The sequence below is a fragment of the Lissotriton helveticus genome, chromosome 8, assembly GCF_964261635.1.
Source record: "Lissotriton helveticus chromosome 8, aLisHel1.1, whole genome shotgun sequence".
Lineage (NCBI taxonomy): Eukaryota > Metazoa > Chordata > Amphibia > Caudata > Salamandridae > Lissotriton > Lissotriton helveticus.
Window position 1 is genome coordinate 224,144,959 of NC_136069.1, and position 25,222 is coordinate 224,170,180.

A 25,222-nucleotide genomic window follows, 5' to 3' on the forward strand; every position below is an offset into this window, starting at 1 on the left:
TGTAGCCCGAATGGTATCACATTGAACTCGAACAAGCCATCGTCAGTGGCAAATGCTGTTTTGTGCCTGTCTCTTTCCCGCAGTGGCACCTGCCAGTACCCTTTGGTCAGGTCTAGTGTCGTGATGAATCTGGCTTCTCCTATTCTCTCTATAAGCTCGTCCACTCGGGGTATAGGGAAGGCATCGAAGGAGGATATTGTGTTCAATGCTCAAAAGTCCATACAAAACCGGGTGGACCCATACGGCTTTGGGACCATCACTATGGGCGAGGCCCAGTTACTTCGTGATGGTCGTATGACTCCGAGCTTAAGCATGTCCCTGACTCCTCTCTTAACATCTGCTCTCTTGGCAGCTGGAATACGGTATGCCCTCTGCTTAACCACCTTGCCCTTTTCTGTCTCTATGCAGTGTTCTGCTAAGTGGGTGCAACCTGGAGTATCCGAGAACATATGGGAAAACCGTTGCAGCCTTTGCATGAGGTCGCTTTGCTCGGTCGCCGTCAGCTCTGGGTTAATGGGAAGTTGATCTAAAGTAGTGCCTTCGTCTCATGAAGGCAACACTAGGTTGGTTGTTTTAGGTGGGGGACCTATCCATTTCTTCAATAGATTGATGTGGAAGGTCTGCTGCCGGGTGGGAGTGACCTGTACTCGGTAGGTCGTTTTGCCTATGGTCTCCATGATCTTGTAAGGCCCCTTCCACTCACTTCTGAACTTTTGTGATGAAGAGGGTAGAAGTACCAAGGCCCAGTCACCCTTGTTCAATGTCCTCCATTTCTTACCCTTGTCATAGTATTGTTTCTGTTTGTCCTGGGTTCTCTCCAGGTTGGAGTAGGCTAGATCTCTCAGTTTACCTAACCTGCATTTTAATTGTTTGGTATACTCCAATAGGGATCTTTGATCGGCCGCCTCTTCCCTTTCCCAAGCTTCCTTGGTAATTTCCGAGAGCGATCTGGGCTGTCGCCCATACAGGAGTTCAAAAGGAGAGAACCCTAGGCTGCTCTGTACTTGCGCCTGCAAAACATAAAGGGCTAAGGGCAACAACTTGTCCCAGTTTTTATTTTCTGCGGTTAACATCTTCTTGAGTGTGGTTTTAAGCGTACGGTTGTATCTTTCGACCAGTCCATCCGTCTGGGGATGTTAGGCCGACGTACGTATGTGCCGAAGATCTAGCATTTTACATACTTCTGCCATCATTTTGGAGACAAAGGGAGTCCCCTGATCCGTGAGGATCTCCCTAGGGAATCCCACCCTAGAGAACAACTCGACCAGTTATTCTGCCACATTCTTGGTAGTCGGGGCACTGAGGGCAAAGGCTTCAGGGAATCTGGTGTTATAGTCTACTATGACTAAGGCGTAGGTATATCCCCTGGTTGTCCAGGGAAGAGGACCAATAAGGTCCATTCCTACCCTTTCAAATGGGTTGCCTATGATGGGTAAAGGCTGGAGGGGCACCGCTGGTAGTCTTCTCATATTCCTGTTTTGGCAGACCTCACAATGTTTACAGTAGGTCTCCGCTTCCTTGTATATACCGGGCCAGAAGAAGAGTCTTAAAATGCTTTGAAGGGTCTTCTCTGCACTGCTATGCCCTGCTGGAAGGTGAGTGTGGGCATAGAAAAGTATTTGGTCCCTGAAGTCTTTTGGAACGACTAGTTGTGGGGGTTCGCCTGCCTTCCCTTCCCTATACAACAGGTTATTTTCGATCTTGATCCTGGGATACCCTTGGGGTGGTGTTGTCTGTGCAATATGGGTTGCTTCCCAGGCGTTCATAAGGGTTGGGTCATTGGCCTGCGCAAACTTGAATCCCCGATCTAACTCCCAGGGTTCTGATGTTAAATAGGCTCCCAGGGGTTGTCCTTTCATCTCTCTCCTGAAAAGGGTAAGGAAATCAGGGTTGTCTACCCCTATTATCAGGTCCTCGGGTAGGGATTCCACTACTCCCACTTTTACTGAACATGGTTCCCTGCCTAGAAGTCGTAGGGTGAGGTGGGCTACTGGGTAGGGTTTCACGTCTCCGTGTTTTCTCATCTGATGTACACCAAGACGTTGGGACCTAACTGGGAAGGAAGGACGAGTCTTTTCTGTATCACCGACTGTCTACATCCAGAGTCCAAAAGGGCTTTCACACATTTACTGTTTACATAAACCCTTACGTAAAAGGATGGTCCCATCTCCGCCGTATACATCACGGCTTTTGGAATATAGCCGACCTCCATAGGTTCTTCGGTTGTTCTCTTTCGGGGGCCCAGTTGGGCGATGTGGCCCCACTCCCCACACTCAAAACACTGTGGTCCCCTTGTGGCGGTTATCTCGTATCTAGTCGGTCGAGTCCTCATGGTTTCAGGGACCGCATGCTCTTCTTTTCTTGTTTCGTTACCCCTGGGGCTGCTTTGGTTCCCTTGTCGGTTTCCCAAGGGAATGTTCGTGGCATTGCTCGGTTGTAATTGGAGGCCATCTCAATGGCTTGTTAGGCTGTTATGCCTGAATGCTGCCTTAGCCATCGCTGGGTGCCGTAGGGTAGGGCCTCCATGAATTGTTCCAGGTAGATGCTGGACATTATTTCATCTTTACTTCGGCTCTCTGGCCTCAACCATTTGTCGGCGGCCATTTTCAGTCTCAGGTACAGAGTCTTAGGATTTTCCCCAGCAATCCCCTTTCCTTTCCTGAACCTGATTCTATAGGCTTCGGCGTCTAGCCCCAAATGGTCTAGCATCACAGCCTTGATTGTCGGATAGGGGGTCGTTCCCGCATGGTTGGCAACTTGGTATGCCGCTTGGGCTTCTCCTGACAAGAGGGGGGCTAGGAAGAAGGGCCACTTCTCCTCCGGCCACCCGCAGGCCCTGGCCGCCCTTTCAAAGTTGGTGAGGAAGGCATCGGGGTCTTCACCAGGAATGTATTTTTGCAGCGATATACCAGAGGGATGTGGTCCAATACTTCTTCTTTCGGTGGGCATAGGAGCTCCGGGGCTCTGCACTACTTTTTGTAGGCCCTCCATCTGGGCGGCGATAGTGTTCTTGAACATGTCCCGATCGGCATCGGCGGTCGAGATCTGCTGGCTGATGGCCCACTCCAGCTTCTGTTGCCCCTCTATCAGGTGCTGTATCACCTGCTCCATTGCTGTGTCCTGCAAAGAAGGGGCGGATCCCATTTCTGACACCATTGTGGGCGTGGGAGGGGAGGAGGAGATGGGCGCGGTAATAGTAACAGGCTGAATACCAGAGAGTTTCTTCAAACTGGGTTTTATTTTTAAAGTTCGACGGGTTCGAAAGGTGAGTCTCTCTCTTGCAAAATCCAGTCTGTCCGTGGTGACGGTTTCGTCTGGCCGAAGTAGTTCCTGGCGGGTTTCTTCTCCTCCCTCGGGTACGCCGTCTCCGGACCGTAAGGGAAAAGAGACCAACAGAGGGAAGCCGTTAGTTCGCTGTCTGATACCGGCTTACTCGATTAGGGACCAAGTGGTTGTGAGGGAGCACCCGTGTTTATACAGGAAGAACGTGCTCGTGCTCAGGGAGGAGGAGCGGCATGAGGAAACGTGGGAAGGGGGTAAGGTAGGGGGAAGGGTATGGGAACGAACACGGGAAAGTCACACACAGGGGTATTTACAATATTTACAAAGGGGCGCTCTTTTTCCCCACCCAGGCTGCCCAACGCCGCCGTACCTGAGAAAGACACACTCCTCCCTCGGGAGTGTGGCACGGCGGTTAACGGGGTCGTTGGCCTCCTGGCTCTCCACCACTCTAGTTTCTCCCGTCCTCTCCGTCTTCTCCTCGCTTTTCCTTCGGTTCCTCTTCTCCGCTTCCTTCTCCAACCTCCGGGTTGATGTCACACCTCGCATACAGGACTTCCTGCCTTTTCACCAATCTGGAGCCTCCGACGTCAGCAGGGGGCGGAGTCTCGTCTTGGTCGTCATACGCCCAGTTAAAGGCACCGGGATCATATACATCGTCCTGTTCATCCCATTCTGCCCTCGGAGAGTCAGTCTGCGGGGAAGGAGGGGAGTTAGGGTCTGGGGTCCACCAGTCCTCAAGACCTCCCGCCCCGACCCTGTTACACTAAGAAAACCTGTTCTGTTGCTTATGTGAGGAGAACCGACAAGAAATACAAAACAAAGCTGGGCCCTTCCAGTCAAAAAGGCTTAGTTTTGCAGCAGAATTGATAAGTAAGCCAACGCCTCTAAAGGGTTTCTCTTGGATCTGGTAGATCTGATGCTTCAACCAGAAGCAGCCAAGAAGCATTCCACTAATGATCTGTATGCAAGACATTGTATTAATAAGGTCCAGGAAATTCTTTGTAAAATATTTAGGGCCATAGTACACAAAGTGCGACTAGGACGTTTGGACAGGCTTTGCACGCCCCGGGGCACTTTGGTATTACAGAAGGTGCCGCAGGCGCTTGTGTGGTCCCTTCTGTAATACTGATAGCGCTGGCATCCATAAATCACCAGCGCTATCATCAGAGGGCATTTCCTCATTTGATTAGGGAGGTTGCCCCATGCAAATGAGGAAATACCTTTGCTTCCGCGCTCATACCGTATTACAGACGCAGAGGCAATGAAGCTGTCAGGGGGTGCACTGATAGTGTGCCCCCCTCATAGCAGCCCTCTGGAGAGTGGAAAGGAGTCCTATGGACTGCCCAGACATCCCTTTGCCGGTGGGTCTACTGCACCTGCCCGCGAGGGGATCTCTAATCCCCTTTAAAAGTGCAGGCGGATTGCCACCTGCAGAGAGAAACACGAAGCGGCTGCTTTAAAGCCTCTCTGTATTTCACTTGAATGCGGTGCCCCAAGTCCGCACGAGTTTGCGGCTGCCCTGGGGCAGCGCATTTTATGTACTAGGGTCCACTTTCTCTGTTTGCGCCCGGTGCCCTTGTTTTAATGTGCGCCAAGGTGCAAAACGGGAAGGTGCGCCCTATACATAATAGAGCCCTTGGTTCTATCTTCCCTTCCCTTAGTTCCAACACAAGCTATCAGCATCGCTGTGCCGGGCCCTGTGGGCCTTAAAATCCAATCTAAATTTGCTGAGGGTACGTTTCAGGAATTCCCCACCCCTTCATTGAGATCAATGAGTGTTTGGATTAGCTTCTTCCTAGAGTAACGTTTTGTGTCAATACTCTGTTCCACATCGATCAAATTCATGAATCGGGATCGCAGAAGCATGCACATGTCATGTTACTGTTAGAAAAACATCCTTAAACCATAATGAGCAGATGAACTTCGTGCATACCTCCAAAATGTCCCAATTATGGGAGATCCTGGAAAGGGTACAGCTGGAGACTGACATTGTCCTGGGATATTGGCAGTCGAGATTTTGCCGCAAAAAATGGAATAAATGGCCCGAGGTCCAACCTGTGATTCAAAATTTGGGTTAGACCTCTGCAAGGAGCAATTTTGAAAGTCGTTTCTTGCAAGATTGCTCCCTTAGAGTAGATTACAGTACTTTTTCTCACTTTCAACACTTGTTATAGCCATTTTCAGAGAGTTTTAAACTCTGTGATACTGACCCAACTGACAGGTACCCACATACATACTATTAAACGTTGTCACATTTTTGTTACATTATTTTCCAACATGTAGATATATCGTTCTCCATATCCGGAGAAAGGGACAGACATATCAAAAAAATAACAGTGAGGAAAAAAAGCAAACATTTAAAAAACTAGATATGTAGTAAAAACACATCAAACTTGGACTTTAGCCTTCACAACACAGCTGGCCATTATGGTGAACTTCTGATGTAGAGACGGACTTGCACAGTACATTGAACACGCTGTCAACAACATTGTCCCGCAACAGTGGCCTTACTGTTGCAGAAGTGAATCTGTAAAAATGACTTGACCATTTCAAATAATTAACAAATCGAGTATCTCTCTTTTATGCCCAGGATCACTCTTCCCTCACCACGGCACATTTGAAGTGATAAAAAATACAGACCTCGATTGGGATAAAAAGATTCCGGATGATTACTGTCCCTTAGATGTCCAAATACCCAGTGACTTGGAGGGATCTGCTTACTTAAAGGTTTGTCTAAGAGTATAGTCTGCACATGTCTTTATGCATATTTTATCTGTTCAAATGTAATTGTTCTCTCTGTATCGGTCTGCAGGTTTCAATCCAGAAGCAATCTCCTGACATTGGTGATCTTGGAACTATAAACCTCTTCAAACGGCCGCTTCCGAAATCCAAACCAGGTTGAATTATGCTTTGCTTACATAATGTTTTTATTTGCTTCTCAAGGTATACAAAGTGCAGTTCATTGCAGTTAAATGGTACCCGTGTCACTCCTGTCACCTTGACACTCCCTTTTGGTCTTTCGTTTCTCTGACTTTTGTTTCTGCACACCGCTGGAGAATAACTGGTTTGTCATTTATCTTTCAGCAATCCACAAGAAATTATCAATCGCAAAAGTCCATCTGTTCTATCCCTCTGCTATAACTTTTCAATCCAAATAACAGACTAACATGTACACCACTCAAATTAATTTCATATTCCCCCATACTAACCCCCCACTAATCCTGTTTGGGTTCCGGAAATAGTGTGTTACCTGCTGAAAAGCCCTTGAACACCTCATTAAGCGCTATATAAATGCAAAGCCTTCTCTCTTCTATCTCTCCACTATCCCTTTCAATCCAAATAACAGACTAACATGCCTACATCACAAATTAATTTCATATCTCCATATACTAATTCACCACTAATCCTTTTTGGGTTCCGGAGTAGCTGGCTACTTGCCGAAAAAACGCTTTGACGCCTAGTCAGGTGTAGTAAGTTCTATATAAATGCAACTACATCTATCTGCTCAGGGTACCCGGCTTCTTTGTGAATGGCCTAAGCATACCGTGCAGCTTTTGGTGTCTTCCTGGGTGAAATGATAACTGAGATCAGGCATGCCAACAGTAGAACTGATCATTTCTTTCCTCGTTTACCTCCCCCTTGCAGCCAGCCAAACCTTTATTGAAATGCAGCAAAGCTGTGTAAGGTTCTCCCCATAACTGAAATCTGGGCATTCTCTAGGTGAGGCGATGTTGGCTGAGCCTCAGTCGTGGTTGGGCACGAGTTGTACTTAAAAGGAGGCAAAATTGTCCACCTTTGATGGCTCAAACACAACTCTTGGGCTGTCCTGCTCCCTCCTGTGCCAGACCTCGCCACATGATCGCAGCTGCCGGTTGGAGTTGCATGACCAGGGGGTACGCCTCTGTAATCCATTCTCCGCAAGCACAAGTTTCACCTTCATAATCTGAAAACCTTACACATCACTGACCACTGAGGTCTTAACAGTGGTGGCACACTTTGGGATTAAATGCTGCCAAATTAATATCCGCGTTTGAACCCATGATATGTAGGCTGTAGCATTCTATTGTCTCCCACTTATCTTTGCTGAGTGCATACAGCTGTCTCTGTATGGCACCCACATGCTTATTTTTATTTATAGCTTATACAATCGAGCATTGCCATAATATTTAGACCATAAACGTGTACCTAGTATACTCTTTTATGTGACTAAAACGTGTATGTTGAGTGATTCGGCTATTGGGACCAAGTGAAAATTCTAAGACTTTTAACCGAGGCGTTTTGTTGTATATTGGACTGGTTTTTGTTTTTAGATAACCAGCTTGTGGAGCTCGAAGGCTCTTGATTGGATTTTGAATATGCCTTTACCATTTGACCTGGGAATCCAATGTGTTTTTTCTCTGATTTACTAAAAATGAAATCTTAAACCACTGCAAATTTGGATGCCATCTGATGGTCATCTTAAATAAATAAAGGTAAAGGTAGGACAAAAGCAATATGTTAAGTTCATAAGTTTCCTGACAAAGGTCTCCTGTAAATTATTGTCTGTATCTAACATTAAGTTAGAGGAGTAGGATGTTTTTTCCATTGGTATTTTATTTGGTTTTAACAAGGAAACACAACAGTCATCTCATCACATATATAACGGCTACATAAAAAAACCTGCCAATTTACCAGGGCACCACCAACCCTCCTCCCCCTTAACAGCTAATCAGTGTAGCTCACATGGTCATGTCAAATGATCAAGAGCCAGCAAACTGGCATAAGTCCACTGTCTGGAGCTTCTACTTTTAAGATTTGCTAACAATATTCTATTGTGAGTTGTTGGTGAAAAGATACGAATATGGATGTATTTTTATGTAACCCTAAACATTATTTAGAATTGTTTTCTGTTGAAGTATTGCTTTATGAGGTACTTTGTCCTTTCTGTTATCTGTACTTGGGTGCTTTACTGCTTATTTGTTACTGAAATGAGAACTGATGAGCTTTGCAAATATAGTATTGTAAAGTATTTTTCAAACTAAACATGAATTAAGTTATCGAATGGGTGGGCTGAGGAAAGTGAAGTTCAGGATTAAGGTGCATTTGTCCTGTTCTGGGGTTTCAGCACTGAAAATGTCAGCATGCTGCATCGCAAAAGGTTTAAACATAATGTTATGTAGGAAGTTGAAAGAAGAAGGTGTTGCACCCCAGGATTGAGGAATTTGATTTCTTTTTGTACCTCAAAATTTCCAGATCCTAAGAAAAGTGGGTGATAGCTGTGCCACTGATGAGGCCCCTGGAAGGGGCAGCAAACACCTTTACAGGTGAGGAGGAATCATCTGAATAAACAATGTGAGGAAGGGAAAGAGCCCACCAAAGAATAGAGTAAACCTGGAAAAAGAAGGGGCACTGCGTAGCTGCTGGACCGATGAGATCCTCAAGCTACAGGATTCTCAACTGACTAGACTAAAATATGTGGACCTCCAGCTTTGAGTGTGTCTGAAAAGTGCCCGAATCCAGTGGATTGACAGTAGTACAGGTGGGATATCGTGGTGCAAGTGCTAACTGCTGGCTGCTGCAGTACACCCCAGAGCAGTGACTACCGACCAGGAGGAGAGTTCTCCGACGGTGAAGGATGAACGCACTGAGACGTTTCGGCTCAGTCTGAGAACTCTGGGTTCTTAATCTGGCTCCACATTTAAACCCACACTGTTTATCTCCTCGCTGGGTGTCCTATCCTGGGGGATTCTGTGCAGCTGTTCCATTCATTTCGAATACCTGGTGTGTGCTGCCATACCAGTGCGAGTATTTAAAATCTCTCAGATGACTGTACAATGGGGGGAGAACTATGGGACTTACGACAAGGAAGATAAATGAAGCTTGAAGTCTGCCTTGAAAGAGGAAATCTACAATTTAAGTATATTCATTATCAATTGCTGAACATCAGCGTCTAATTTTTGATATCATGTTTACTCTTCTAGTTTTTAGACTTGCTTGTATTTCTCATGTGCTTTCCGTTGGTCTCCTCTTCATCTGTAGTATGATTAGAGTGTGAAAAACGATCTGGTGACTTTCGCTTGACTTGTCATGGAACCACTTTACTACTATGAAACTCGACAGTCTGCATACTTCTAGTTTTTATTCAGAGTTTCTGGCTGTGAAAGAAAAAACATTAAGTTTAACTAGGACCGTTCCATTCACAGTCTCTTGTGCAGCTACAAAATTCTGTACCATATTCAACCGGACCGTAACTTTATGAAATCTATTGTGTGTGTTGTTCTTGTGGTGGTGCATTTGCTGAATGACATTACACTTGGTTGGCTTGATTTTTGCTTGTAAAGATAACACCAATCTGCAACAAGTTAAGTGATGAAAAATGGATTAGTGTCCATGACAATACTCAATCCTTGTGTTTTCAGGAGCTCCTCACTGGCAGACAAAGCTGGAAGCAGCTCAAAATGTCCTCCTTTGTAAGGAGATCTTTGCACAGCTCTCTCGGGAAGCTGTCCAGATTAAATCTCAAATCCCTCACATTGTTGTGAAGAATCAGATCATCTCGCAGCCTTTTCCAGGTAAGAATAATATTTCCGTTGTATGGATGTCAGTGTCTGTACATGTATACCAATAGCATAAAAAGTGTTTTAATTCCCATTAATGACTTAATTTCATTCATGCGTGTGTTGTAATACGTAACAATAGGCATCAACATCTCCAGTTATAAGGAAATCACTTGTTTGTACATGTAAACATGTTTGACGAATATGCACAAAATGTTACCATACAGTACTTAACATTTTTTTTAAGTTTAAGCTTTATTGTAATAATTACATCAAAAAGGTGCAAGTTAACAGAACCTGTCTAATATCAGATAAAAGTGTAGTAAAACATAACAATGCGGAGAAATTCAAAGCATTTGAAGCATTGAAAAGAACGCCATATTGTATTTAAAGGACTACAGACCAATGTAAGTAAGTAAAAAGTTTATTGTTTCTAATTAATTAAAACCATTACAAAAATACATTTGGAAGCTACAGACCAATGGAGAAAAGCTTAACAAACAAGTACCACATTGTGAATTGCATTTTGTAGTTTTACTGTAAAGGATAAAGGAGAGAAGAGTAAAAAAAAAAAGAAAGCGAGAATGAAAGAGAAGACAAAAAGTGTAATAATATAAATATTCAAATGTACCGAGAACAATTATTATAAATAATCAAAAGCATTACATATATGAATCACAACGACCGTACTTAACATTAATCTTGAATTTTTGCTGATTGGGAGGAGAGAGTGCTCCCAGTAAAAATAGTCGTCCCCCCCGCACCCCTCCCCCCCAACTCCCATCTTTGACTTAACTTTTGTGGAAAAAAAAATTCTGAAGTCATGTGGAACAAAGGGCCTCATTACGATGGTGTTGCGACAGCCGCCTTCAGTGGTGGTCCCACAGGCATCGGACCCTGCAGGATCGCCCGCCGATTTATGATGGCGGGTGAATGCAGGGCAGGCGAGAGACCGCCCGCCACGCATCCGACGGGCTCAAGGAGACTGTCGGACAATCCGAGAGACTGCAATCCCTATAACAGTGGCCTGCTCATGCACCGCCGTAGAGATTTCAATGTCTTTTTCTGCCAGTCGTTTTATGGCGTTTACCCTGCCATGAAAAGGCAGGCAGAAAGTGACTTGGGGGCCTGTAACGGGCCCTCCTTCCGCCCCTGGCCCGGACCCTGGGGGGTACCTATAGGAGAGGGCCTCTTGGAATCACTCCAGACATTCTGAAAGCTTTCTGAAAGCTTGTGCATGCGGTTGTCACATTCTATTGGCCTTTGCGTGTGGCTTTCAAAAATGAAAGCACGTAATTTGCCAAAGGCGGGTGCATGTCCCACCTTTTCAGTGTAAGAAGTGGGCGGGAACGGAAGGGCACGGCGTGCCCCTACTTCTAAAAAATATGTTAGTCCGTTCCCCTGCTTCTTAGTTTTGAAAGAGCGTACCGGGACTGTAGGAAGAGCCATACTTTAAAAGTACACCTTTTTTCCCCGCATGAGTGGTGCAGCGTGAATATTGAGGAAGGCCTCTGCAGTGTGCGCGACCTCCTCCCCTTCTCCGCTGTGTCTAATGGGCCTGCGAAGTGAGACTGAAAGGGCCATCGGTGTAGCATAGTGCGAAAACGGCTACTCTGATGGCCCTGCGGCTACTGTGCGCCCGTGATTCACACCTCACAACGCTGCCAGCCCCCACTGTGACCTGTGACAATGATTCATAGGTGTCGAGCAGAATGACGGACGCCACCTGGGGGACTTCGTGACTTTCTATAAATCTGCTCACCAGTCAGCCACTGAAAAGCTGACTCAGCCCCACCAGCTTCTCCTGTAAATTACTCTCGGTGCCTGCTCAGAGAAACCCGACCCCTCCTTTACAGCTCTACCCTTTCACTGAACCGGGGCCTGCATGAGGAGCCTGGACTGCCTTTGAAGCCGAACTCCACAAACATCAAGTAAGTGGGGGGAATAAAATACCTGGTGCATTTAGTTTAACAAACGGAAAATGCCTAATTTCTTATCTGCTGCCTTTTTAATGTTATTTTTTTTCAATGTGTAGTGCCCTGCTCAGAAGCCAGGGCGGTTGGCGGCACCACCCATGCCAGGCTCACTTGCGGGCACTTAAAATTCATACATGTTGTCAATATGTCCGATTCGGGCAGCTCTGTGCTACACAGGAGCCAGTTACCACTATATTATAGGATATTTATTACAGTGTCAGAATCAGCAGCAGTATAGACAATTCCTGAGTTGTTTAGACCATAAAATAAGGAGAAACACACTTTTTAAAATCTCTAATACTTTTGACCCCATTTGTCTAAGCTGCACCAAAGTTTCAGAAAAAAGTAAGTGTACATTTTAGAGCCACGGAAATGTGATCAACAGGGTTTGCGAAACTTTATTATGCCACCTTCACAAGCCTTTCCTTGCTAGTAGATCAGCCCTAGAGCTCTCTTCAAAATTGTATGTTTTTGTAAAATATACCAGCCCGAGAAAACCAGCTCCCAAATGAAGTTGGATTCCACTGGAGTCTGACAGGAATTCTATATCGTTCCGGGTAATACATCATCGAATTGGGTCAGTTATTTAGACTTTTTTAATCAAAAGCAATCTTATTACTTAAGTAAACTGCATTCTGCACCTTCCCCAATAAAACCAAACGTAGAAAGGTTAAGTTTAGCTACTGCTACTTGGCAGCCCTATGAAGAATCATTTGGGCGCAATACAAGCACGAACAAAACGGGACTTAAAAATGTACAGAAGCTTTTTTGTTTAAAGTTTGTAGATCTTCTAGTTTATTCCCATTGCTTCCTTCGGCCACCCAGTACAGCCTTTGAAAGGCCTGCTTTCGGTCCCTCCTTGGCCCACTATGACCTGCTTCCGGCCCCTCCTTGGCCCTGTCTGACCTGCTTCTCCACGTGACCTACAATGTTACACACATGCCTGTTACCTGTCCCTTCCGCCGCCCGCACCACTCACCTGCAAGGCAGCAGAGTTCCCTCCCATGAAGAGTTGACAGAACTGAGGGTAACACGAGCACGTCGCCGGGGGCTGCTTCTGTCAGCGCAGTCCCACTACAGCTCGCACTCGTGCCGTCAGAGGGCCGGCCACGTGCCACGCGCTGATGGCGAGATTTCTTCACTGTGGCATCAAATGATTTAGCCCGTCAGCAGCTCCCTCAGCTCTTGGGTGACCAGTACAGCCGGCAGGGGCTTAACTTCAGGGGGTGGTGTTTGGGGGCTGTGACCCCCCCAGATAAATACGGGAATGTGTAGTGCCCTGCTCAGAAGTCAGGGCAGTTGGCGGCACCACCCATGCCAGGCTCACTGCGGGCACTTAAAATTCATACATGTTGTCAATATGTCTGATTTGGGCAGGAGACTCCCAACCTTTAAAGCCAAAACCAGCTTTATTTCAGCCAGTGCCTAATTTGTGCTGTTTTTTTCCGGTGAGCACCGGCACATATTTCACAGGGCCAGTGCTATACATTTCTTTCACACAGCAGTGGTGGTGAACATAACTTTTCAAAAATACATGCATGTGGCTTGGCAGCTGTACTTTTCCTACGTCGTCTATGCTGCTCTCACACTCATCCATTCGTGAATGCATGTACCCTACCTGAGCCTCTCATTGGATGATGTTAGAGTACCTACTTTTTCATTGCGAAAATATGCCTCAACCTTCGACCTCTTGCTGTTGCTGCCTCTGTCCATTGTGTGCATTCCATCACCATGGACAGCATTTGGCCCTCTGTTGCTGAGTGCTGCTGCTGGACGAGATTGTTGGGACGGACTTCAGAGTGGACCTGCAACTGACTGCCTCTCTTTCTGCCTCCCCCAGTACAGGGCTTCATTCAACATGCTCGGGTAGGCAGAGAGGGAGAAGCCCTGGCAGGTGGGCATGGCGCAGGGCAGCATGTTCCCCACTCAGTCCTTGCTCGCCAGACCCCTTTCATCGCAGTGCGATCAAAACAATGTCAATAAAGTAGAAATGACAGGCAGAGAGGCTAAACACGTATGAACACACCCTCCTCTTTAGTATACTCAACAAGTATGACATCATTGGTGTGATTATAGATGCTCAATCAGAAACGTATGCATAGAGGTTGTTAATCTGAGCTCTGCAGGGCTGAGGCCTACAACATAGCTCAGCAGTGAGTATAAGCACCAGAAAAGCAGCTTTGTTGTACAAGTTCTGTACCCTAATTCACTGTCTTCAAATTCCTGCAGCACGTTCTCTGTTCCAAACCCGGCAGGCACCCTATCTCCAGACTTAGCAACAGGACTTAAAGTTCCTAAAGGCTCGTGCAGGTATATAAACTTCTAATAGATGCAGGTTTAGCTCCTCGGTCTCTCTAGGACCCTGTTTAAGATGAGCAGATTCCATGTTACCGGGACACCTCTTTTCCATTCATACATTTTGCTTTTTACATGTCATTGTTATCAGGTGTTTTTGTCCAATTGGCTCATTTGAAATCAACAATGACTACAACCCCAGAATGCACTGATATGTCAAAGCAAAGCCCATGAGCTGAAAAGTAGTGTGCCGGTGACAAGAAGCAATCACATCACTCTAATTCTGTTATGATCCCCCATCTACAGGCTCCTGGGAATGCGTCAAAATCTTGCGCTGCCCCAGGGGAGGCATAACTAGGAGAAATATCTTTATTTCTCCTTGTTTTTTCCTCTTTCAAAGTGTGCTTTATTCTGCAAAAAACACAGTTGATGGACAGAATGTAGAACAATGTCATACATTCACCCCAGTACAAGGATCTGGGCCTAAATCCATCGTTTGTTTGCACTCCACACCACCCTGGGTTAGACACTGGCTATATGCAAATCAGCTCTGACCCTGTGCCTCATGGGAACAGTCCAGTCCGAACTACCAAGCCATGTCTTTCCCAGACCGGAATCAAGCATCCAAGGACCGGTTTCTGGCTATCAGCCTTCATCAGCCTGGATAGCTTGACTCCAGTGGTGTGGAGAGCCTGGGACTCACGTCTGAGCATACCCAGCCCACTTGGGATGAAAATTGCAAAAAACACAGTTGATGGCCAGAATGTAGAACAATGTCATACATTCACCCCAGTACAAGGATCTGGGCCTAAATCCATCGTTTTTTTGCACTCCACACCACCCTGGGTTAGACACTGGCTATATGCAAATCAGCTCTGACCCTGTGCCTCATGGGAACAGTCCACTCCGAACTACCAAGCCATGTCTTTCCCAGACCAGAATGAAGCATCCAAGGACCGGTTTCTGACTATCAGCCTTCATCAGCCTGGATAGCTTGACTCCAGTGGTGAGGAGAGCCTGGGACTCACGTCTGAGCATACCCAGCCCACTCGGAATGAAAATTGCAAAAAACACAGTTGATAGACAGAATGTAGAACAATGTCATACATTCACCCCAGTACAAGGATCTGGGCCTAAATCCATCGTTTTTTTGCACTCCACACCACCCTGGGTTAGACACTGGCTATATGCAAATCAGCTCTGACCCTGTGCCTCATGGGTCCAGTCCGAACTACCAAACCATGTCTTTCCCAGACCGGAATCAAGCATCCAAGGACCGGTTTCTGGCTATCAGCCTTCATCAGCCTGGATAGCTTGACTCCAGTGGTGTGGAGAGCCTGGGACTCAGGTCTGAGCATACCCAGCCCACTCTGGATGAAAATTGCAAAAAACACAGTTGATGGACAGAATGTAGGGACGGGTATGCTCAGACGTGAGTCCCGTGCTCTCCATGCCACTGGAATCAAGCTATCCAGGCTGAAGAGGGCTGAAAGCCCGAAACCGGTCCTTGGATGCTTGTTTCCAGTCCAGGGAGGACCTGGCTTGGCAGTTCGGGCTGGACTGTTCCCATGGGGCACAGGGTCAAGACTGATTTGCATATAGCTGGGTTCAAACTGGAAAGGCATGGTGAGCAAAAAAACGATGGAGTTAGGCCCAGATCTCTGTACTGGGGTGAATGTATGACATTGTTCTGCATTCTTTCCATCACCTGTTGTTTTGCATTTGTCACCCCGAGTGGGACGGGTATGCTCAGACGTGAGTCCCGTGCTCTCCATGCCACTGGAATCAAGCTATCCAGGCTGAAGAGGGCTGAAAGCCCGAAACCGGTCCTTAGATGCTTGTTTCCAGTCCAGGAAGGACCTGGCTTGGCAGTTCGGGCTGGACTGTTCCCATGGGGCACAGGGTCAAGACTGATTTGCATATAGCTGGGTTCAAACTGGAAAGGCATGGTGAGCAAAATAACGATGGAGTTAGGCCCAGATCTCTGTACTGGGGTGAATGTATGACCTTGTTCTGCATTCTTTCCATCAACTGTTGTTTTGCTTTATTCTGCAGCACACATAGAAAGAGGAAAAAGCCTCTCAATATTGTTTTTGTACAGGAAGGTGCCCCTTCCTGCATAAAAACAATCTTGCATGCAAAGGAGGCACCCTTGAACTATGGGGCAAGTGTGCCTGCGCTGACGCTAGGCTGCCGAAATGGCAGCAGGGGGGAAAGACAGGAATGCACCATATTGGATAAATACCGTGCATTCTTGCCCTTTCCCTGTGATACAGGGCAGTGCAGCAAAGTAACATGCTGTGCTGCCCTGCACCACCATTCCCATAAATATGTCCCTAAGCTCACATTGTAAATTAATTAAATATAAACAACGTATATATTAAACCTCAAATAAACATATGTATCGGTTGTTTGAATTAAATAACGTTATAAGCTGTATGTAACTGGTCAGTGAAATGTCAAATGCACTAAAAATTGGTATGTTTTCCTATTTTTAGCCACACCTCCGACTCCGCCCGCTAATCCAATCCTCTGCTTATTCCCGCCCCTGAGTCTCCGCCCACAGTTCCCCTACTTTTTTGTCCCCACTTCGACCACTGCACCTTTTCTGTAAATGTTCACTCCCATGGCCTACAGCTGTCGAGCGAGCAGCGTTGAGTAAGGTGCCAGCTGCATTCCTTTGTGGATCATTAAACACAACGCGGTCATGTGCAGCTGGAACCGCACAACTTGTTTATTTTATTTCACCCCTGCCAGTGTCTGTTACATGCTCTGCAGGTCATGGTTTCGAATCCAAACTCTCTCTCGACTTTTCACTCTTCCTCATTTTTTCCAGCTCCCATTCAGCTTTTCATGTTTTTGTTTGTATGCAAATAAATGTAGTGTAGCATCCCTACTTATCTTGTAGCCTTACCCACATTGGTGTGTATATATACTCTTATGCGCCAAAAAGATGTTTTGTTTACAGAGCAGAGCTCCTTCCATTTCGAAGCGACGCTCCTGTAAGGATTCTTTCTTTAACCAGCATCTCTACAAACTTTACTTGGTTGCAAGCCTGTGGACTTCTCCTGTCTGGACGCTAGATGGCGATCTTCGCTGCGCAAAGGCCCACCATAGCTGCCGGTCTGGAGATGGAAGAACTCCATCCCCGCTCCTTCAAGGGGTCCCCGGTTAGCTCTATTCCAATGAATACCTGTGAGATATCAGGCATTGAGTGACCTCTATGCACACTCAGCAGCAGGCCGTGCCCGAGTACTTTTTTTACTCCACGGTGTTTGGTGCCCTTATAACTAATGTCTACATATGCGCATCGCTGGCTAAATGTACGTCCATGATGCTGCCGGCCAACTGACATTTGAAGTTATTAATAATAATTAATGGCAAAGGTAATCCATTTTGCAATATTGTTGGCAATTTTCTTTTTGAAAATGTTATTCCTGTGTGCACAACAGATGTTTGGAGGTTACACAATCTGAAATAAATCCTCCTTGTGTGAGTTTCAAACATTTTAGCACCACGCACGAGCGTCATCGCAGATTACAAAACGTCTAGGGACATCGCCCAAAATGTTTCATTTTCCAGCTATCCCTGCAGACAACTCTCAACACACTTTTCACCTTGTGTGTTTTTTTCTACTTTGGCCCCTGCTGTGGGCGTCACCCATCACAGCCTATTAGGTTAATTTGCTGCCTTATAAGTGAGCCTTTTCTATCCGCTTTAACCGGAGGGTGTATTATTAAGGGACTCATTGTATCGACTTCAGTGTGAGGAAGAGCTGAATTGGCTCTGCACACAGACAGCACATGCGAGTCCGATGAGGTGCCTGAGAATATTAGCCTCCAGCAAAAGCACCTTTAATCAAAACTCTCAATTAATTGGGGGTGACAAACAGGTTGCTTCCAAACTTTCTGAGTTTAGCAAAGCTACAACATAAACATGCACTGAAGTGTACCTCACAATGCCGTCGTGGAACACTATTTTAAAATAACTACAGTATTGTCAAAATAGTGAAAAAGTTTCTGTTCCGCCCCCGAAAACGAATCCGAGCGCCCCCGCGACCCCTTGCTCCATTTCGCGTAAAGCACCACTTCATGGAAAGTATAAAAAATATATATATTTATGATTATATCCTCAAGTGTGTCACCTCAGGGGTACGAAGAGCTATATAAATGACATTAACATGTAACCAATGTACATGCAGGAAGAACTTAAGAGTTTAATTTAATAGCACATGCACGGTGCAATTTTAGCTGAAATGGAACGTTCCCCGGTAAACAAACACTATGGGTGAGGAGGGTCCGAGGAGCCTGGATCGTGCCTAGCGCACCTCTCTGTGATCGCGGCACTACTCCGGACTATCAGCGCACTGCGGCGTTAAAAGTTATAATGTGACGGGGTACTGTCAAAAATGGATTTCAGAACCTAGCCCCCATCCTTTTTAGGTGGGCAAATTCAGCATCATTAAAGTGGACGATAATAACACCTGAACAATTCCAGCGCCTAAAAATGGCGGACGCATACTACGAAGCACTCCACTGTATGTATGTCTAAACGCTTATAAGGTCCTACTCCTTTCGGGTGGACACAAGTCCGCCGGACATCATAATCAGGTCCTAAGTGAGCATCCACTTCCCCCGGCGGACTAGTCCACACTTCCGAGAGGAGTGACATGGCCCCTTTCCATGGAAGAGGGTAAGACATGAGGTTAGTAACAGACTGGGAAGATCTGATCAGCTTTGCGTGGGCAGTCATCATGCTGTTTAGGAACCGAAGTTCCTGGTTCACTGAATTCTAATGATCTAAGAGCAGCCAATGCTCTTCACTGTCGCCAGTGGCATCTTGATGCTACTGGCTGCCAGCACAGCGCGCAGACTGTGGGTAGGGAGGGGGGGCATGCCGGTTGCTGAAGGCCACACCCGAGCTGTTGAGGTGGAAAGTACTTTCTGCCAAGTGAGAAAAATGCTTGACATTTGATCGTAAAAGTATATTTACGTGCCAAAGGTTGTGCAAGAGAGAAAAATTGGCTTGCCAGAGTATGCTTCCCACATTTGTGTGCGTCCCTCTTAGCCTGTCGTACTAAGAAGGTCCATCAAGGGGAGGTAGGCACATGACAACATTTTCTCTATTTTTGTATGTACATAGGTGCCCTTTTGGTACTAAATTGGCAATACATTGTTTGCAAGTGAAAGCAGAAAGAATCTTGTACGACGTTACGTGGTCCTCGTCATCTGCGTTGCAACAAATCCAAGGGCCTGTCGGTCTATAAAGACTATCTTGGCCCGGAGAAATTATGTACCTGTGTTTTAGGTCCGACCTGGAGACCACTTTAGATGTGTGCCCGCTGTGAATAAAAGCTATAAATACATATAATCCATACATAAGTTAATTGACTAAGCTATAACTGGCGCATTTCAGTGTTTTTTAACAGTAGGTTCTCTCTTTTCAACACCTATAGCATCACTTTAACCTTTTGGTTTTTTGAATGAATATATAAATATATAGGGTCTTGGCTAACATTAGATTTAAAAAGTATTTTAATGTGGGACATTGAATGAATTAAGAAATCCAAAAATTGGAAAGGTGCCCGTGCCGCTGGTGCCTCTTGTGCAGTGCCTTGCTTTGTTAACCCTGTTGCTTGTCTTCCATGTGCTCAGTTCACCCCTTTCTATAGACGGAGCAAACCTGTAAGCTTCCTTGCAAGCTTGCTTTGCAGTTTGTGGAGCAAAGCTCCGTGGAAGGCCAGGGTAAAGCTGGGGCACACATTGGGACATTTAAACAGCGGGTGTGGGGTCACCAATGTTAAATGCTTTGCTAAGCACTCTCTGGACCCACTGGCCATCTCGGGTTCATTTCACATCAAGAAATGACCAAAGACACATCAGAGACATTCCAGAGGACAGGTGCGAAGATGCGCTTACTTAGAATTGGACCTGAAGGTAATGTGGCATTTTGATCGCATAAGCAAGGAAAACCTTTTCGGTGATACATTTTTCTTAATTGCTTATTTACCTGGGGTATTTTTGTTTTTTTTGTTTATTTTGGTTTTCTTACACTAACTTATATTATTTTTTCACTCAACCTACTCTCACTCTTTTACTTGTTTCTTTTACACCTTCTCTTCCTCCTACTTATGCTCCAGTGAATTTTCCCTCCTTCACTTACTGTTACTTACTCCAGTTTACCGCTACTTTTATTCCAGTTTACTCCTACACTGTCTAACTTTACTCCTCACTCCGTATTCCTGATTATACAATGCAGCTAATTATGCTGAATTCTTCTTATCCTTATTTTACCTGTCTTTCCTGTTCCTATGTATACTTACTTCTGCTTCCTGGTCACTTCTTACCCTTGTTGTTGGGCTACTTACCCCACACTCTGCTACTTGCTCTTAGTTTTACTCCAACTTGCTCTCACTCCATCTTACATATAAGGCCATATTAACTTTGTGTTCAGTAAGTTTGCACCACTATTTTATTTGTCTTGGCAGTGTAGTGAAAAAATAAATTCTAATCTTTTCTGTTTTACTTTCTACATCAGGTAGTTTAGCATTTTCAGCTGCAATCCAATTTTAAGCCTCGTCTAATTGAGCTCCAGGTCGGCGTCTGTAGAAATCCCAGGGATGGATGACTTTGTTTTTGGTATTGGACTCGTAATCTGGCCTGTGCCTACAAATTGTGCTGCACAAAAGCACCGCATTCCCTTCTAAATCACAAGCATCAGATGTGTAATAGAGGTAAAGTCCCCCAAGAGGCTTTCCGTGTATGCGCCTTAACTTCCGTCAACCGTGCCACAAGATGGCGCTCTTTCTTTACATTCGGCTCCCTCCTTCGGGGGTTCAAGGAGCCTCTTCCTCTTCGATATTCCACTGGAAGCTTTGAGAGTAAGCGTTGGCTTGGTGTCTCAAGTCAGTGAAGTTAATAAACATGTATAGTGCGTGTTTGTATTTATTCTCTTAATATTTCAAACAGAAATGGTATACAGCGGATAAAACAATGGTTTTCTTTATATATTGGTTGATAATCTATCTTTAGGCCTGATCAGTGAGCGAGGCACCGCTAGAAAACTAGAGGAGTCACTTAGGGTCCAGAGAGTGATTCTGGTGGACAGTGTGCGCATGTTCATGAGTAGCGCTGGAAACCGGCGTAAAGAAACCTCATATTTGAGAGCAATTAAACATGACATTTTAGGGAAGTAAAGGAGTGAAGATTGACGACTGGGCAAGCTACTGGAAGGAGAGAAACCCATAGGCAGCGTGGATGGGGAATACCATTAAAGGGATTCAGTGCCCAAAGGGCAGCTCCCTTCAAGAAGTCAGCCTTTCTCATCTGAAGGGTACTTGCATGAGGAGAAGGTTCAGTCTGGGCCTGGAAGCAAAGGGGTGGGCTAAAAAATCAGCAAATGCATGGGCCATCCTTCCACAGTCATGGAAATAAATACAGCATATTACGAAATAGTTTGGAATAGAAACCGCATGCAGTAGTTAGCAGCTATGTTGGCAGACGTAAACTTGGAGACAATGATAGGTTTGTCTGTCCAGAGCAGGCAGGCAGATGAGGACTGACTGGCCTTGGCGGTCCTTATCCATTGTTAATGTCTTGGGTTTCCATGTTCAGTTGGCTAACTTGCAGACATCTTCCTGTTGGTACAACGATGCTCATATTGTGTAGCAGTATATTTATGTAGACACTTGTTTACAGTGTAAGCACCCCTCAAATGTAGCATGATTGCTATTCTATGTGCATATGATACATGGTTCAAGAGCATAATACGCAATGCTCATGCGCCATCTCCTTGGCAGAGCAGACGACATGGGCCGGTAGTGCGCACACCATGGGCAGCAGTGGGATCCCGCCTACAAACATTGTGCCACAGGATTTCGATTGGTGCTCACACTAGCATATGTTTTAGCCGCTGCGGGCCAGGTTCAAACGAGAACTTCAATGGCTGAAGTGGAGATGTGCGTGTATCCTTCTGAAGAGAAGGGGGATGGTCCCTATTGCTCTTAGCCACGTAGAATGATATACTTTTTGGTTGAAGTCTGTAACCAGTGAAGTACATGAATCCCATCCAAGCAAGAACATAAAGAACATGCCAAAGTAAAGCAAGAATTGTTTACAGTGTTCTACAAACATGCTTCTGCACACAATATAACAATCTTGTTTATATATAAGTGTAGCATATACAGTAAATTGGCTCCCACCTGATTAATATTGGAATAGGAACCCCCTGTTACATGACAGTATTATCAATACCCAATCTGTTAACCACAATTACTGTTAGGCATTACTTACGAGTGATAAACCAAGGTCATAACTGTTTTCTGTGTATGCCTAGGCGCATCTAGTGGGTTTCAGTGGCATATATTAAATTCTGATGGATTTATCTTGTTTTTATATAGTCTTTATGGAGTAGGTGGCATGTATTTTATGTTCTTCATAACACGCGCCGCAAATTATACCTTGTCAAGTGGTGCTGTGATGCGATGCATGCTCTTTGGTTAGCCTTGCACTCGTCCTCGCTCATCCTCTACCTTTTGATTACATCAGAGATCGTCTTGGTGTAGACGGACATCTTGTAGTATATCAACAACCATAAAGGGGAGAGGTCCTGAGTTTGATATAACGCTTTGGATATATGTTGCTTTACTGATGTGCTCGCATTACCTTAATCCGTAGCCATAGCATTACCTGTGCCCCGAACTGAACAAGTCTCTGATGCGGTATCGGGAAATAGCATTTGCTTTATCACTACCACTGTTGATCATTGTTCTCTCTTTGATACGTCTGTAACTAATGACACTGACATGCTGCTTTACCTACGTTGCTCTTCAATTTATCATCTTGGCTGACGTCCTTCGTGTTTATGTATAACTGAAGTGATCTGTGATGAATATTCTGGAACACGGCATGGTCAACCATTTATTTTCATATGTGTAATGATGTAAAATGACACAAAATGCAATAAACATATTCAAACAAAAAACAAATAAAGGGGAGCGGTCCTGGACCTGCTCAAAGGAAGCTCGAACATTGTGGCACAGTATCCTGGCCCAAACCTTAAGATCACGGTAGTATATCTCGCAGCTGTATAAAATGTAAACAACGTAAGCAGATCATCCTTAGAAGGTCAGGAGTGTCATCCGCAAAGTTCTGGCAAACACCTTGCAGCAGATCACCGAATGCAGAGACTTTGTGCCAAGTGTCCAAACCTAACTCCAATGGAAATATATTTTTCTCTTCATGTCCACCTCTCCTGTTCCTCTTCTGCCGACAGTGTTTCTCCAGCTGAAAGAAACTAGGATAATTACGATTCAGATCGCTCTGGCTTGGTAATGGCAAGGCTGTCTTTAGCGCTGGCAGCTGAAACGTCAGGTTGCGCACCAGTGAAAAGGGGCAAGAAGTGTCCCTCGGATAGACGGTTGTCTATAGACTGTATTTTTTTAATTTACTGCGACATAGCAAAGGTGACAGGAGATGCTGCTCCAAGCAAGACCACTCTAAGTTGACCTGTCACTATTCTTTGAGATCAAATCCAAATTACAATCACTAGCAAGAGAGATGCAGAGAAACAAAGGGCATTGAAGGAATCCCAAAAGCGGGTATGCCCACAGAATCATGCTGCCGAGATGGATGTAGAACTCGGCTGCATGGGCATTGGCAGACTCTAGGAGAACTGTAGGTCTTTCATAACATAGAATCCTTTGTTCTGTTCCCTTACATTAGCGGTAGAACTTGGTCTGGGCCCATTGGGTTTAGGGGCGCTATACCTGTAACCATGAGAGATAAGTTATACAGCTCACTGGATGGTACATCAGGATTCATAGACCCCTGATCACCCCAGAACGCTGCTAAAGCTATGTCCCGAACAAATGGTGGAACAGCTGAGGCGTTGATCTCAATCACCTCTTACACTCTAGCTGGACGGGGATGTCCTACTTCCGCTGTGCTCTTAGTTGCCAGGTAAGGCCGCATCAGTAATTGTCGCCAAATATTTAGACTTTGGACAACTGTGGATATATTTTTTCATACCCGTTGGTCAATTCACAGGCCTTCTCATTAGATAGCATAGATGAGGGTGTTTAGGGTCTTCTAGGTGCGCTAAGCCACGTTTGACACTGATAAAATCCATGTCACACGCTAAAAGTTACATCTACATTTGTTTACATGGTAATCTGTGAACCTGAAAATCCTGATGATAGTTTTGTAGCAAATAGTGAATTGTTTTTGTAGCAAATAGTGAATTGTGGTGAGTCAATAGTAGGTAAATTAGCAACTCTGGCACAGGTATCTATTCCCTGTACTAATGATAGCTGCTTCACGTCCACACTCAGAGATTTTGATGTTAGCAGGGTCTTGCAGGTAGGAGCTGGCTAAATTCACCTGACTTAGCTGGTATTGCCTTAGGTGTAAGTAGTTTGCAGCTCCAACAGACATACTTTTTGTGGGAATACTAGAGAATACAATACAGATATAGGACAAGGAGTGTTTTAATTGCCATGGGGGGTGGGGGTATTTATGAGTTATGCAGTGCTTGGAGAAGTGCCTTTAAAGTGGCAGGTAAGATATATTTGGGCATTAGACGACAAACTAGAACGATACACAACATGGAGACTATGATTCAAGTGGAGTTCAATGTTTATACTGCCATTGAGCAGCAAAGATTTACTAAAGTTATCTTTAAAAAATGAAAAGCTGGAACAACTTCAAAAGGGTAAGAAAAAACTTGTCACTTGGGTTAATAAGATCTAAAAGGATCTTCAGGAAATTGATAGAAGTTCAGTAAGGCATTAGAACACTCCTTTATTATTATGGGCATTTTAATCTAAACTACCAGAGACGCCGAACAAGAGGAAGACAACTGGCTTCACAAAACTTGGCCCATACAAAATCCTAGCAATCGTGTGATGCCCGGATTAGCCAGGGAGAGTCCTCCCGCGAGTCTTACTTGCCACTAAACTCATTCAGTTCCTGGAATGTAAATGCAAAAGCATCTTTTTGTCTTTCACAAGCCGAGCTTCTGATTTTCATTTACTGTGGCGGCTCATAGATTCCTTTTTTTAAGTCATACAACCAAGTGTCATAATTGCTACTGTGAAGTTAATAAAGGAACGGTTTATAGCTTTGTATTTTTTCA

At 45.2% G+C, this 25,222-nt stretch overlaps 1 protein-coding gene across 1 annotated transcript in view; it reads left to right on the forward strand.

The window, feature by feature from the left end:
- MED17 (mediator complex subunit 17) overlaps positions 1–25,222 on the forward strand; it is a 95,909-nt gene that overhangs the window by 24,611 nt on the left and 46,076 nt on the right. The window contains exons 4-6 of the mRNA XM_078656966.1: positions 5,873–6,009; positions 6,095–6,179; positions 9,681–9,833. Of these exons, the coding sequence (XP_078513092.1) occupies positions 5,873–6,009; positions 6,095–6,179; positions 9,681–9,833 (375 nt within the window). The remainder of the gene's footprint in view (positions 1–5,872; positions 6,010–6,094; positions 6,180–9,680; positions 9,834–25,222) is intronic.